Source organism: Callospermophilus lateralis, chromosome 20 (genome assembly GCF_048772815.1).
Source record: "Callospermophilus lateralis isolate mCalLat2 chromosome 20, mCalLat2.hap1, whole genome shotgun sequence".
In the NCBI taxonomy this organism is placed as follows: Eukaryota; Metazoa; Chordata; class Mammalia; order Rodentia; family Sciuridae; genus Callospermophilus; species Callospermophilus lateralis.
The window spans coordinates 464,461-478,291 of record NC_135324.1 but is presented as its reverse complement, the minus strand read 5'-3'; the positions used below and the strand labels follow the sequence as shown (position 1 = coordinate 478,291).

General features: G+C 38.8%; 1 protein-coding gene across 1 annotated transcript in view; it reads left to right on the top strand.

Annotated features, from left to right (window-relative positions):
- Positions 1–1,021: 1,021 nt before the first annotated feature.
- The window catches only part of LOC143638413 (uncharacterized), a 71,866-nt gene continuing 59,056 nt past the window's right edge, over positions 1,022–13,831 (top strand). Inside the window, exon 1 of the mRNA XM_077106260.1 lies at positions 1,022–1,102. Coding sequence (XP_076962375.1) covers positions 1,022–1,102 — 81 coding nt within the window. The remainder of the gene's footprint in view (positions 1,103–13,831) is intronic.

Genomic DNA, 13,831 nt, shown 5'->3' with positions numbered 1-13,831 from the left:
CCCATTGGATGCTGCCAAAGGTGTTGGAGCCTGTGGGAACTTGGAGGTACAGGGCACTGCATGAGTAGAAAGAACTCTCCTCCCATTTATCTGCAGGTGCACAGGACCCAGGGGCAGGTAATCTCGAGACCTCCATTGTTAAGTAAGGCAGAGAAGAGCAGGGTGCATTTGAGTCTATCTAGTTATTTACAAAATTAGGGAAACCTGGAATTGGCTTTCTTGGACTCCCAATCAAAGGCAAATTGTTTTTCCTTAAAGAGAGAGACCCTTGAGCCCCTCTTAAGGAGAAGTCTTCTCTGTATTATGTGACTTTTTGCCCCACTGAATTGGGGGGACAAGATGTGGAGCTCTCTTTGGAAACACATCGTCTTTGTTTGCATCAAGACAAACAGGTAGGGTCTGTTTTTTTTTTTTCTTTTTTCTTGTCAAGTGCAGAGTATTCAGCTGATACTAAGAATGCACATCTGGGCAGGACGTCTCTGGTTTTTGGAGGCGGCAGGATCCCATTGCCTGGGATCCAGGGGCCTGGCGAGAACCAGGAAGAAAGGCCAGTTCTGCTTGGAGAATTTTGCACAGATGAACAGAGGACAAGTCAGCATCCTGAAGATGCTCTGGGAGGTCTTATTGTAGGAGGAGGCCCAGGTGATGAAACTTTCAAAAATTGACTTCAATTTCCTAACATCAAAACCCAACAGAACTTAGAATTCTGGTCACCCTATCCCTGACCCAATGCCCAGACCTCAAAAGGAAAAGAAAAAAAAAAACCCTGCCATTCTGGTTTTCTCCTTGCCTGGAGCAGATATCACCCCCCTGTCACTCAAAAAGAAGGCTCCCAGGGCTCAGGCTGGGCAGAGTGGAGACTGACTGATGCCCTGTCCAATCAGAAGCTCCTGTGTTGAGTGTTGTCCAATCCTGAGTGCAGGCAGTGAGCAGGGGGCGGGCTACTGCGCTTGAGATGGTATTTATTTCTGCTGGGTTCACGGTTTCCTGATTCCTGCAGTTGGACTCCAGACTTCGCTCCATGCCCAGGATCCTGGGTGGCCCTGTCATGCAGGGGCCGAAGCTCTTCAGGGCAGGCTTGGCTGCTGGGCACCAGGATATGGTGAGTGTGTAATGACACCTAGTGCCTGGACAGGGAGGCTTGAGAGGGAGGCCGGGCAGGGAGGCCTTCTGGAGGGATTGGCTGTGGGGGGAACCCGAGTTGGCCAACTCCAACCCCAACTCCGAGCGCTCTCTTGTCCACAGGCCTTAGCCCCTTGGGGAGAGCGCCCCTCAGTCCCCCTGGCCAGCCTGGTGGGGAGCGTGACAGTGGCGGAGACCCGTCGCAGCCTCCCCATCCCCTGGGGCAGCCTCAGCCCCTGCAGGGGAGTCCTGTCTGGCAGGTGAGCGCCACTACCCAGCGTCTTCATGGGCTGTGGTTATTGACAGGTGGGACCACTAGAAATCCAATCTGTAAGCCAGACGATGGCGCACACCTGTTATCCCAGTGGCTGGGGCCAGGGACCTGATGCAGGAGGATTGCGAGGTCAAGGCCAGCCTGGGCAAGTTGGCGAGGCACTTATAGACACAGGGAGACCCTGCTTCTAAATAAAATGCAATATAGGGCTGGGGATGGAGCTCCGTGGTCGAGAGCCTCTGCATTAAATATCAATCAATCAATCAATCAATTAATCAATAAATAAGAATAATCAAACCTCCAAACATGGTTTTCCTACAGGAGGGTAGCTGAGGTTTACAGGGACCTCATTTATTCCTGTGGACCTTAGTTGTTTTTTGTTTGTTTGTTTTGGTAGTTAACAGAAGGGTGCTTTACCACTCAGCAATGAGTCTGGAAGTTTTTAGTTTTTATTCTGACCCAGGGTCTAGCTAAGTTGCTGATGTTGGCCTGGTTAGGGTTTGATTGATAATGACTTTTGCATTGCAATTAAGTGTATGATTTTTACATCCTCGTGGGTTCCTGGGTGGACTTTGTTGACATCATGATTCCTTGGTGACAATTGTAATAGTACAGCTTCACAATGCACATGTTGGGTAATAAATCCTTTTTTTTCCTCCTATTTTTTGCTCTTAAAATTCAAAAGTTTCTTGGTTAAGTTTACGTATATTTAACTTTGTGGATGAATTTTTGGACTGGATGCTTCCATTAAGAGTGAAGCATGCTGGATTATTTATTAGTGCATCATAGTTACACATAATACCACCTGCATATGGCACCCGTGTAAAACTTACCCATGGTATTTTATACTATTTTTAAGCTGAATATCCCATGACTATTAATGTATTATCCTGGTCCTATGAACTGATTGCAGCAAGTCCCTGCGGCGGGGGACTATCATGTGTCTTTAACAGCAAAACAGTTTCCACAAATAGTTAAGAAGCAGTTAAACTCCTTGAGTTAGTTAGAATTCTTTTGTTTCCTATCTTCATTGATACTATTTAATTTTCTCTCCGATAGGGTTTTAGTTTACATTTCTCGGATTTCTAAAGATGTTGGATTCTTTTTATTCTTATTATTGAACACATTTGTATCTCCTGTAGAAATTGGCAACTCAAGTCTCCTCCCTGAATTTCTTCTGTGGTGGATTTCAGAGTGTGGGGACCATGGCCCTTTTCCTACCAAGGGGGCTGGGATCTGCAGGGGTCTCAGGATTTTTTTTCTCCTGAGCTTTTCTTTCTTTTTTGGGAGGCGGGTGAGGGGGGCATAGTGGATTGAATGCAGAGCTCCTTTACCAGGGAGCTACATTCCTCACACTTTTTATCATTTATCTCAAGACAGATGCTGAGTCTGGCCTTGAACTTGTGCCTCAGCTTTCCGAGTGGCTGGGATTACAGGTGTGGGCCTCCTGCCTGGGTCCCCCTGAATGTTCTAAATGTAAGGGAAACAAAATGTCAGATCCAGAACCCCGTCTCCCAGATGAAACCTTTACACATGTATGAATGAATTCCTAAAATTCAAGTCCCCTGTCTCCATTTCCATTGACAATTTTCATCCCCAGTGTATTAAAATAAGAAGCAAAAGTTTTGTTTTCTGTTTGAGCATTTCACATGAGAAAAAAGTACACTAAAAACCACTTGACATTTGTAAAAATGTATGTGTATTTTCCCTTCCTCTCCCAGGCCAGACACCTTGTCAGAATGTCTTTGGGCTGAGGGTCCCCCCTGTGGACTGCATGTCCTAGGGGTCTCAAGCCCTCTCTGAGATTTCCCTGATCCTATTTTGTCTCTGACTGACTTTAGGATCCCACACCTGGCACATCTGAGGTCTCCTGAGCGTCTGGTAAATCTCAGCCACCTGTGGACCTATGGGCAGGTGCATTAGGGGAAGTAGTTTCTCAGGGGAGTAGGTGATGTTCCTGTGACTGGGAGGAGTCTCCATATCCCGAAGCCACTTCAGATGTCCCCTCGTCCTGGCTCCTGTGGATACTGGAACAGCGATGGGCATGCAGCCATTTATTAACACACTGGTTCAAGTTCCTTTGGAAACGTGTTCAAAGTGGTTGTTACTCTGTTGGCTTTTAAAGAACTCCATGCTATTTTTACAAATGGCTGCACTGAGCTGATATTCTAGCCCCATGTGAGCAGGTCTCTTTCTCCGTATCAATGTCCTTGGAGGACTAGTTCCTTCTCATGTTTGATAGGAGCCTTTCCCACAGCTGGGCTCAGGCTGCAGAAACTCTCCTTCTTGGATGGGGACTGAATTCCTGATGCAGTTGGTGAATTCCAGGCTGTTTGTGCTCACTGCAAGAAGGTGGTGTGAGCCTATTCTAGAAAGAAACAGGGAGCTGTGGTTTTCATCCTTTTCCTTCACTCCAGGGTTGGGGGGTGATAGTAGTCCCTGGAAGTTTTTGCACATCAATGTGAGTCCCTGGAATGGAAAAAAAAATGTTGGGACCCTGAGTGTCTGGACATACTCCTTACAGCAATAAATGGTCAGGACTGGATTTATTACTGAGATAGGGGGGAGAGGGCTTAGGCAAGGCTTCAGGGTGGACTGCATTTGTCCTGTCTACCCTTAGGGACTGGCTAGGGAGGAGCTCAACTGTTAGCAACCACAGTTTGCAGATCATGCTGGCAAATCCCTTCTAGGGATAAACTGGGACCCTTGATCCTACTCCCCTTCTGCCCTGGTCCAATGGATAAAGCTCATGACCCTCAACAGCCATAGAAAACCACCCCTTTTCTCCACTCCTGATACTTGTGTATATACAGTTCGTTCTTCTATGAGCACCAGACAAATTGTGTTTCCAGCTACAAGTCATTTAGTGTCCAATGTGCTCCATTTGTGACCCCAATCTGTCTTCCTCTACCCTGGGTGACACTGGATGGGGGTATTCTGTCCCAATTATATAGCAATCACTCAAGGCAGGACTAATGCCCAAGTGTCCCCCAACTTTTCCTGCCCTTCAGATAGTAGATATTTTCTCAGCGGTCCAATGCATAGGTCTCTCAATCCAGGTATAACTTTAGTTAAGAGGGACTCAAAATAGAAGTAGGTATTTATCTGGTGTATCCATGTGTGGAGAGAATCCAGGAGCCTCCGATTCTGATATAATTTTGAAACATCCTCCTCCTCAATGTGTGCTTTTTTGGGGTGCTGGAGTGTAATCCAGTACCACGCACGTCCTTCCCCCAAGCCCTACCTGTGCTCTGCGCCTCCAGTTCCCACACCTCCCTTCATGTTGGGTTGTCTTGTTCATTCACATCAAATCCTCTGCTGGAGATGGTTGCATTTATCTAGGCCTTTTGAGTGCACTTAATAATAATAATGACATTTACATACATGCAGAGTCATCAATGAAATTTCTGCATTGTGCAAAATTTTGGTTCTCAAATTTCTGCAATATGATAATTTTATAATATGCATTATTGCCTGGTAATGATTGCTCCAGCTTTTACTCTTAGAGTTCAGAATTCCTGGCTAATTTCATATCAATTCAACCTTCCAGGAGAATTTTCAAATTGTTTGCTTTGGTCCCTTTTCAGTGAAAAGGAAATCATGGTGAAATTTTGATGGGGTGTTGTCATAGATGAACCTGAGGGAAGCTGTCCTCTTTATCATGAGGAGTCCTATCATCTGTACCCAGGATGTGTAATTCAGTCTGTTATGTGCTCATCTGCATTTGTATTTTTTCAAATTCTGCAGTTGTACTATTTAAATATGGTTATATGTGAAATGTGACATTTATGTGACAGCTATATAAAACTGACATGGTGTTTCATTGTATTTGTCAAACTGTATGCAATATGGCAAACAAAATGTGGCTGACTGCCAGAAATGGTTATTTTTCATAGTTTATTATTTATCTATTACCAAATGGACATCCTTTGTCACCAGGCTCTGGAGGATCGCGCTGTGTCCCCATATGAACAGGTGCTGTAGTGTCCACATCTGTTTCTGTGGACCTTCATGATAACCCCACATGTTCTTCAACACTGTCTCAATTTATGTTCAATGTGACTTTATGGTACAGTCCCTCCTTTCTAAAGACGTTGATTGCTTTCTGATGAAGGGACATTTAGATACCTGCTATTTGAAGGGGTTGTTCACGGCTCTTGCCTGCATTTCTCTTGTAGTCTCTGTTCTCCTTTCTTAGAAGAGTTTGGTTAAAGGTGAGGCAATTGGTTTCTTTCATCTGTCACTTCTCCTTGTTCTCTTTAATGGAGTCATTTGAGGAATAGAATTTTTGTTTTCCATATATACAATTTATAAATTTAAAAATATTTTTTCTGTAACTTTGAAGAGGACTTTTTTCATTCTTTTTTTCCTTTTGTGAAATTGGGGATTGGAACTAGGATGTCCTATTACTGAACAATATCCTCAGTCCTTTGAAAATTTTTATTTAAAAATTTTAATTTTTTCTTAATTTTTTAAAGTTACTACTTCCTAGTTATTTTTAAATTTAGACAGGGTTTCACTCAGTTGCTAGGGTAAGCTTCACAATTGTGATCCCCCTGCCTCAGCCTCCAGACCACTGGATATATCAGGTATGTAGCAACAAATGCATCCTATCTCAGTTAGTTAGTTAGTTAGTTAGTTAGTTTGTTTGTTTGTTTCTTTCTTTCTTTCTCTTTCTTTTTTTCTAGATGGTTTTTAGATCATGATTTTTATGCTTTTCATTATTATTTTTAAATACATAACAACAGTGGAATGCATTATAATCCTTATTTCACATAGAGCACAATTTTTCATATTTCTGTATATAAAGTATATTCACATCAATTTATGCCATTATACATGTACTTTTTTGCATTACAACTCTTAATACACATATATATCACAATTTTTCATCTCTCTTTGTATGTAAGTAATGTTGACACCCAATTCAAGTCTTCATACATGAACTTTGTATAATGATGACCATTACATTCCACCATCCTTGCTAATCCTCTGCTCCCTCCCTTTCCCTCCCACCCCTCTTCCCTTTCTAGAATCCATCTATTCCTCCCATGCTCCTCCTCCCTACCCCGCTATGAGTCAGCCTCCTTATATCAGAGAAAACATTCAGCATTTTTTGGGGGGGGGATTGGCTGACTTCACTTAGCATTATCTTCTCCAACTTCATCCATTTATGTGCAAGTGCCATGATTTTGTTCTTTTTTAATGATGAGTAATATTCCATTGTGTATACATGTCACATATTTTTATCCACTCATCCACTGAAGGATATCTAGTTTGACTCCACAGTTTAGCTATTATAAATTGTGCTGCTATAAACATTGATCTGCCTGTGTCCCTGTAGTGTGCTGTTTTTGTTTCTTGGTATAGTCCGAGAAGAGAAATAACTGGGTCAAATGGTGGTTCCAACCCCAGATTTTCCAAGGAATATTCATACTGATTTCCAAGTTGGCTGCACCAATTTGCAGTCCCACCAGCAATGTATGAGTGTGCCTTTCCCCCACATCCTCGCCAACACTTATTGTTTTTTGTCTTCATAATAGCTGCCCTTCTGACTGGAGTGAGATGGTATCTTAGAGTGATTTTAATTTGCATTTCTCTGATTGCTACAGATGATGAGCATTTTTTCATATAATTGTTGATTGATTGTATATCCTCTTCTGAGAAGTGTCTGTTCGGGTCCTTGGCCCATTTATTGATTGGATTATTATTATTATTATTATTATTATTATTATTATTATTTTTGGTGTTAAGATGTTTGAGTTCTTTATATACCCTGAGATTAGTGCTATAACTGATGTGTGAGGGGTAAAGATTTGCTCCCAGGAAGTAGGCTCTCTATTCTATTGTTTTTTATTTAAATAAAAACCTTTAGTTTAAATTTATCCCATGTGTTGATTCATGGTTTTAATTCCGGTGGTATAGGAGAGTTATTAAGGAAGTTGTGGCCTAAACCCACATGATGGAGATTAGGGCCTACTTTTTCTTCTATTTGGAGAGTCTCTGGTTTAATTCCTAGACCCTTGATCCATTTTGAGTTAACTTTTATGCATGGTGAGAGGGATGGATTCAATTTTATTTTGCTGCCAATTGATTTCCAGTTTTCCCATCACCGTTTGTTGAAGATGCTATCTTTTCTCCAGTGCATATTTTTAGCACCTTTGTCTAATATAAGATAATTGTAGTTTTGTGGGTTGGTCTCTGTGTCCTCTATTCTGGGCTATTGGTCTACCAGCCTGTTTTTATGCCAGTAATATGCTGTTTTTGTTACTATGTCTCTGAAGTATTGTTTAAGGTCTGGTATAGCAATACCACCTGCCTCCCTTTTCCTGCTAAGAATTGCTTTATCTATTCTGGGTCTCTTATTTTCCAGATAAATTTAATGATTGCTTTTTCTATTTCTATGAGGAATGCCATTGGGATTTTGATCAGAATTGCATTAAATCTGTATAGTGCTTTTGGTAGTATGGTCATTTTGATAATATTAATTCTGCCTATTCAAGATCAAGTTAAATCTTTCCATCTTCTAAGGTCTTTGATTTCTCTTTAGTGTTTCATAGTTTTCATTGTATAGATCCTTCACCTCTTGTTGATTCCCAAGTATCTTTTTTTTTTATTGAGGATATTGTGAATGGGGTAGTTTTCCTCATTTCTCTCTCAGAGGATTTGTCATTGATATACAGAAATGTCTTTGATTTACAGGTGTTGATTTTATATCCTGCTACTTTGCTGAATTCTAGTTCTAGAAGTTTTCTAGTGGAGTTTTTTGAGTCGTCTAGGTACAGAATCATATCACCAGCAAATAGTTCTAGTTTAAGTTCTTCTTTTCCTATACTTGTACGTTTAATTTCTTTCATCTGTCTAATTGCTCTGGCTAGTGTTTCAAGAACTATATTGAATAGAAGTGTGAGAGAGGGCATCCCTCTCTTGTTCAGATTTTAGAGGAAATGCCTTCAGTTTTTCTCCATTTAGAATGATGTTGGCATGAGACCTGGCATAGAGAGCCTTTAAAATGTTGAAGGAAGTTTCTGTTATCCCTAGTTTTTCTAGTGTTTTGAACATGAAGGGGTGCTGTATTTTGTCAAATGCTTTTTCTGCATTTGTTGAGATAATCATAAAGTTCTTATCTTTAAATCTACTGATGTGATGAATTACATTTATTGATATCTGTCTGTTGAACCAACCTTGCATCCCTGGGATGAACTGCACTTCATCATGATGAACCATCTTTTTAATATGTTTTTGTATTTGATTTGTCAGAATTTTATTCAGAATTTTTGCTTCTGCTTTTTAGAGGTATTGGTCTGAAGTACAATTTATTCTCTGTGTTTGTCTGATTTTAGAATCAAGGAGATATTGGCCTTATAAAGTGAGTTTGGAAGTGCTCCCTCTTTTTATATTTCATGGAATAATTTGAGGAGTGTTGGTGTTAGTTCTTCTTTGAAGGTCTTGTATTCATTGAGTCCTGGGCTTTATTTATTTATTTTTTGGTTGGTAGGCTTTTGATGGTGTTTTCTATTTCATTGCTTGAAAATGATCTGTTTAACTTACTCAGTTTGGGTAAGTCACATGATTCTAGACATTTGTTGATGACTTCAATATTTTCTGTTTTATTGCAGTACAAATTTTCAAAATAATTTCTAATTATCTTCTGTATTTCTCTAGTGTTCATGGTGATATTTCCTTTTTCATAATGGATTTTAGTAATTGGAGTATTTCTCTTTTTCTCTACAGTAGCATGGATACGGTTTTATCAAATGTATTTGTTTTTTAAAGAGCCACCTTTTCATTTTGAAAATTAAAAAAAAAAAATTAAAATATATGGCAGTGGAATATATTACAATTCTTATTACACATATACAGCACAATTTTTCATATCTCTGTATATAAAGTAGGTTGACATCAATTCGTCTGTTATACGTGTACTTTGGATAATGATATCTATTATATTCCACCATCCTTGCTAATCCCTTTCCCCTCCCTATTCCTCCCACCACACTGCCCTAAATAGAATTCATCTATATCTCCCATGCTCCCCCTCCCTACCTGACTATGAGTCAGCCTCCTTATATCAGAGAAAACATTCAGCATTTGTTATTTCGGGTTTGGCTAACTTCATTTAGCATTATCTTCTCCAATGCCATCCATTTACCTGCAAATGCCATGATTTTGTTTTCTCTTATTGCTGAGTAATATTCCATTTGTACAAATGCCACGTTTTCTTTATCCATTCATCCACTGAAGGGCATCTATATCGGCTCCACAGTTTAACTCTTTTGAATTGTGCTGCTAAAAACAATAAGACTGTGTCCCTGTGGTATGCTGTTTTTAAGTCCTTTAGATATAGACCAGGGAGTGGGATTGCTGGGTCAAATGGTGGTACCATTACCAGTAACTTTGTCAATTTTTATTTGCTTCTTTTGTTCCAATTTTATTGATTTCAGCTCTGATTTTAATTATTTTCTTTCCTTTATTGCTTTTGGTGTTGACTAATTGTTTTTCCTAGGGCTTTGAGATGTAATTTTAGGTCATTTATTTGACTTTTTCTTTTTTTAGGAAATGAACTCCATGCAATAAACTTTCCTCTTAGTAATGCCTTCATAGTGTCCCAGAGATTTTTATATGTTGTATCTGTGTCCTCATTCACCTCTAAGAATTTTTAAATCTCCTCTTTGATGTTTTCTGCAACTCATTGTTCATTCACTAGCATATTATTTAGTCTCCAGGTATAGGAGTAGCTTCTATTTTTATCATTGATTTGTAATTTCATTTCATTATGATCTGATAGAATGCAGGGTAGTACCTTTACTTTTCTGTTTTTGCTTAGAGTTCCTTTTTGGCATAATATATGGTCTATTTTAGAGAATGATCCATTTGCTGCTGACAAGAAAGTGTCTTCACTGTTGAAGGATGAAATAGTCTATGTCAGTTAAATCTGTTATTGATTGTATTATGAGTTCTATAGTTTCTGTCTGGATATTGTTTGGAAGATGTATTCAGTGGTAAAAGAGGTGTGTTAAAGTCACCCAGAATTATTGTCTTGTGGTCTACTTGGCCCTTAAACTTGAGAAGAGTCTGTTTGAACATAGATGCTCCATTGTTTTGGGGGTGTGTATATTTATAATTGTTCTGTCTTGTTGGTGTATGGTTCCTTTAAGCAGTATGAAGGGTCCTTCTTTATCCCTTTTGATTAACTTTCACTTGAAGTCTACATTATTTGATATAAGAATGGAAACCCCTGATTGCCTCCACAGTCCATGTGAGTGGTAGGTTTTTTAATATTTATTTTTTTGTATATGGACACAATACCTTTATTATTTAGTTTTATGTGGTGCTGAGGATCGAATACAGGGCCTCACATGTGCTAGGCAAGTGCTCTACCACTGAGCCCCAGCCCCAGCCTGAGTGATATATTTTTTTCCAACCTGTCACCTTCAGTCTGTGGGTGTCTTTTCCTATTACTTGAGTCTCAGTCAGCATATTTTTGTTTTTTTTTTTTTTAAATCCAATATGCCTGTCTTTTGATTGCTGAGTTGGAACTAAACTTTCAGGGTTATTATTGAGACAAGATTTGTATTCCCAGTTATTTTTGTTTATTTTTGGTATTTAACTAAGTCAGTTTCTCTTTGATAGGTTTTTCCTTTAGAGTGATACTATCCTTTTCTGATTTTTTATTGTTGTTCATTTCCTCCTCATGGAATATTTTGCCAAGGATATTCTGTAGTGCAGGTTTCTCATTGTAAATTCTTTTAATTTTATGTATGTTGAAAGGTTTTTATTTTGTCATAAAATAACATCTGAATCGAAATCTAATTGCTAATCAAAATTTAATTTTGCTGGGTATGATTCTTGGTTGGCATCCCTTTGTTTCAGAGCTTGGTTTATATTGTTTTGCAGGATCTTGTAGATTTCAGGGTCTCAGTTCAGAAATCAGAGATCCTGATTGGTTTTCCCCCATATGTAATTTGATTCCTTTCTCTTGTGGCTTTTAAAATGCTCTGCTCCTCCTGTATGCTAGGTGTTTTCATTATGATTTGCATTGGTGTAGACCTGTAATGATCTTGTTCATTTGTTGTCCTATATGATTCTTGTATTTGATTTCTCAATTCACTCTACATGTTTGGAAATTTTTCTGGTACTATTTCATTGAATAGATTGTCCATTTCTGTAGTTTAGACCTCTATGCCTTCCTCTAGCCCAATAGTTGTTAAATTTGGTCTTTTCATATTATCTCACAATTCTTGAATCTTCTGCTCATAGTTTCTTACCATCTTCCTGGGGTCAACTTTATTTTTTCAAGATTATAATTTTGCCTTCAATGTCAGAGGTTCTGTCTTCCAAGTGATCTATTCTGTTGGAGATGCTTCCTATTGAGTTCTTAATTTGATTTACTGTTTCCTTCATTTCAAGGATCTCTGTTTTGTTTTTTTCAAAATCTCTATCTCCTTATTGAAGGAATATTTTCCTTTCTGTATTTGCTTATGTAGCTCTTTTTCAAAATGATCCTTTGCTGCCTGTATTTGCTCTCATATCATCCTTTAATTCACAGAAAATAATGTACCTTCTCCCATTTATCCTGCTATTCTGACCATGGATTCTAATAATGTAGCATCTTTGTTTGGGGCACATTCTTTCTTGGTTTATCATGTTGTTCATGCATCCTCTTTTCCAGATCTGTGTTTTTAAGATATAGAGCCATGTAGGCTTATAGCGTCCCCAATGGGTTTCAATACTTTTCTTTTTTAAAAATTTATTTATTTTTTTAAATACATGACAACAGTGGAATGCATTACAATTCTTATTACACACATAGAGCACAATTTTTCGTATCTCTGTATAGAAAGTATATTCATGCTAATTTATGCCATTATATATGTACTCATTTCTTTCTGCAATACAACTCTTAATACACATATATATCACAATTTTTCATATCTCTTGTTATACATAACGTATGTTGGCACCAATTTGTGTCTTCGTGCATGTACTTTGGATAATGGTGTCATCACATTCCACAATCACTGCTAATCTCCTGCCTCTTCCCCTCCCCTCCAACCCCTCTGCCCTATGTAGAATTCATCTATTCCTCCAATGCTCCCCCTCCCTACCCCACTATAGTCAGACTCCTTATATCAGAGAAACCATTTAACATTTATTTATTGGGTTTGCCTAACTTCACTTCTCCAATACCATCCATTTACCTGCAATTGCCATGATTTTATTTTTGCTGAGTAAAATTGCATTGTGTATATATGCCCCATATTCTTATCCATTCATCCACTGAAGGGCATCTGGGTTGGCTCCACAGTTTGCTATTCTGCATTGTGCTGCTATAAACATTGACATGGCTGTGACCCTGTAGTATGCTGTTTTCAAGTCCTTTGAGAATAGTCCGAGAAGAGGAATAGCTGAGTCAAATGGTGTTTTCATTCCCAGATTTCGAAGGAATCTCTATACAGTTTTCCATGTTGTTTGCAGCAATTTGCAGTTCCATCAGCAGTGTATGAGTGTGCCTTTTCCCCCACATCCTTGCCAACATTTGTCATTTGTCTTTATGATAGCTACCATTCTGACTGGAGTGAGATGATATCTTAGAGTGGTTTTGATTTGCATTTCTCTAATTGCAAGAGATGATGAACATTTTTTAAAATATTTTTTGATTGATTCTACATCCTTTTCTGAGAAGTGTCTGTTCAGGTTCTTGGCCAATTTGTTGGTTGGATTATTGGTTTTTTTGGTGCTTAGCATTTTGAGTTCTTTATATACTAGATATTAGTTCTCTATCTGATGTGTGAGGGGTAAAAATCTACTCCCAGGTTTTAGGCTCTCTGTTCACCTCAGAATTTTTTTTCTGAGAAGAAACTTTTTAGTTTGAATCCATCCCATTTGTTGATTCTTGGTTTTAATTCTTGTGCTATAGGCATCTTATTAAGGATGTTGGGGTGGCCTAGCCCCATGTGATGAAGATTATGGCCTACTTTTTCTTCTATTAGATGCAGAGTCTCTGGTTTAAATCCTAGGTCCTTGATCCACTTTGAGTTGAGTTTTGTGCATGGTGAGAGATAGGATTTTAATTTCATCTTTTTTTTTTTTTTTGAAAATAGATTTTCAGTTTTCGCAGCACCGTTTGTTGAAGAGGCTATCTTTTCTCCAATGCATGTTCTTGGCACCTTGTCTAATGTAAGATAATTGTAATTTTGTGATTTAGCCTATGTGTCCTCTATTCTGTACCATTGGTCTACCGGACTGTTTTAGTGCCAATACCATGCTGTTTTTGTTACTATTACTCTGTAGTATAGTTTAAGGTCTGGTATAGTGATACCACCTGCTTTACTCTTCCTGCTTATAATTGCTTTAGCTATTCTGGGATTCTTATTTTTCCAGACGAATTTCATGATTGCTTTTTCTTTTTCTATGAGAAATGTCATTGGGATT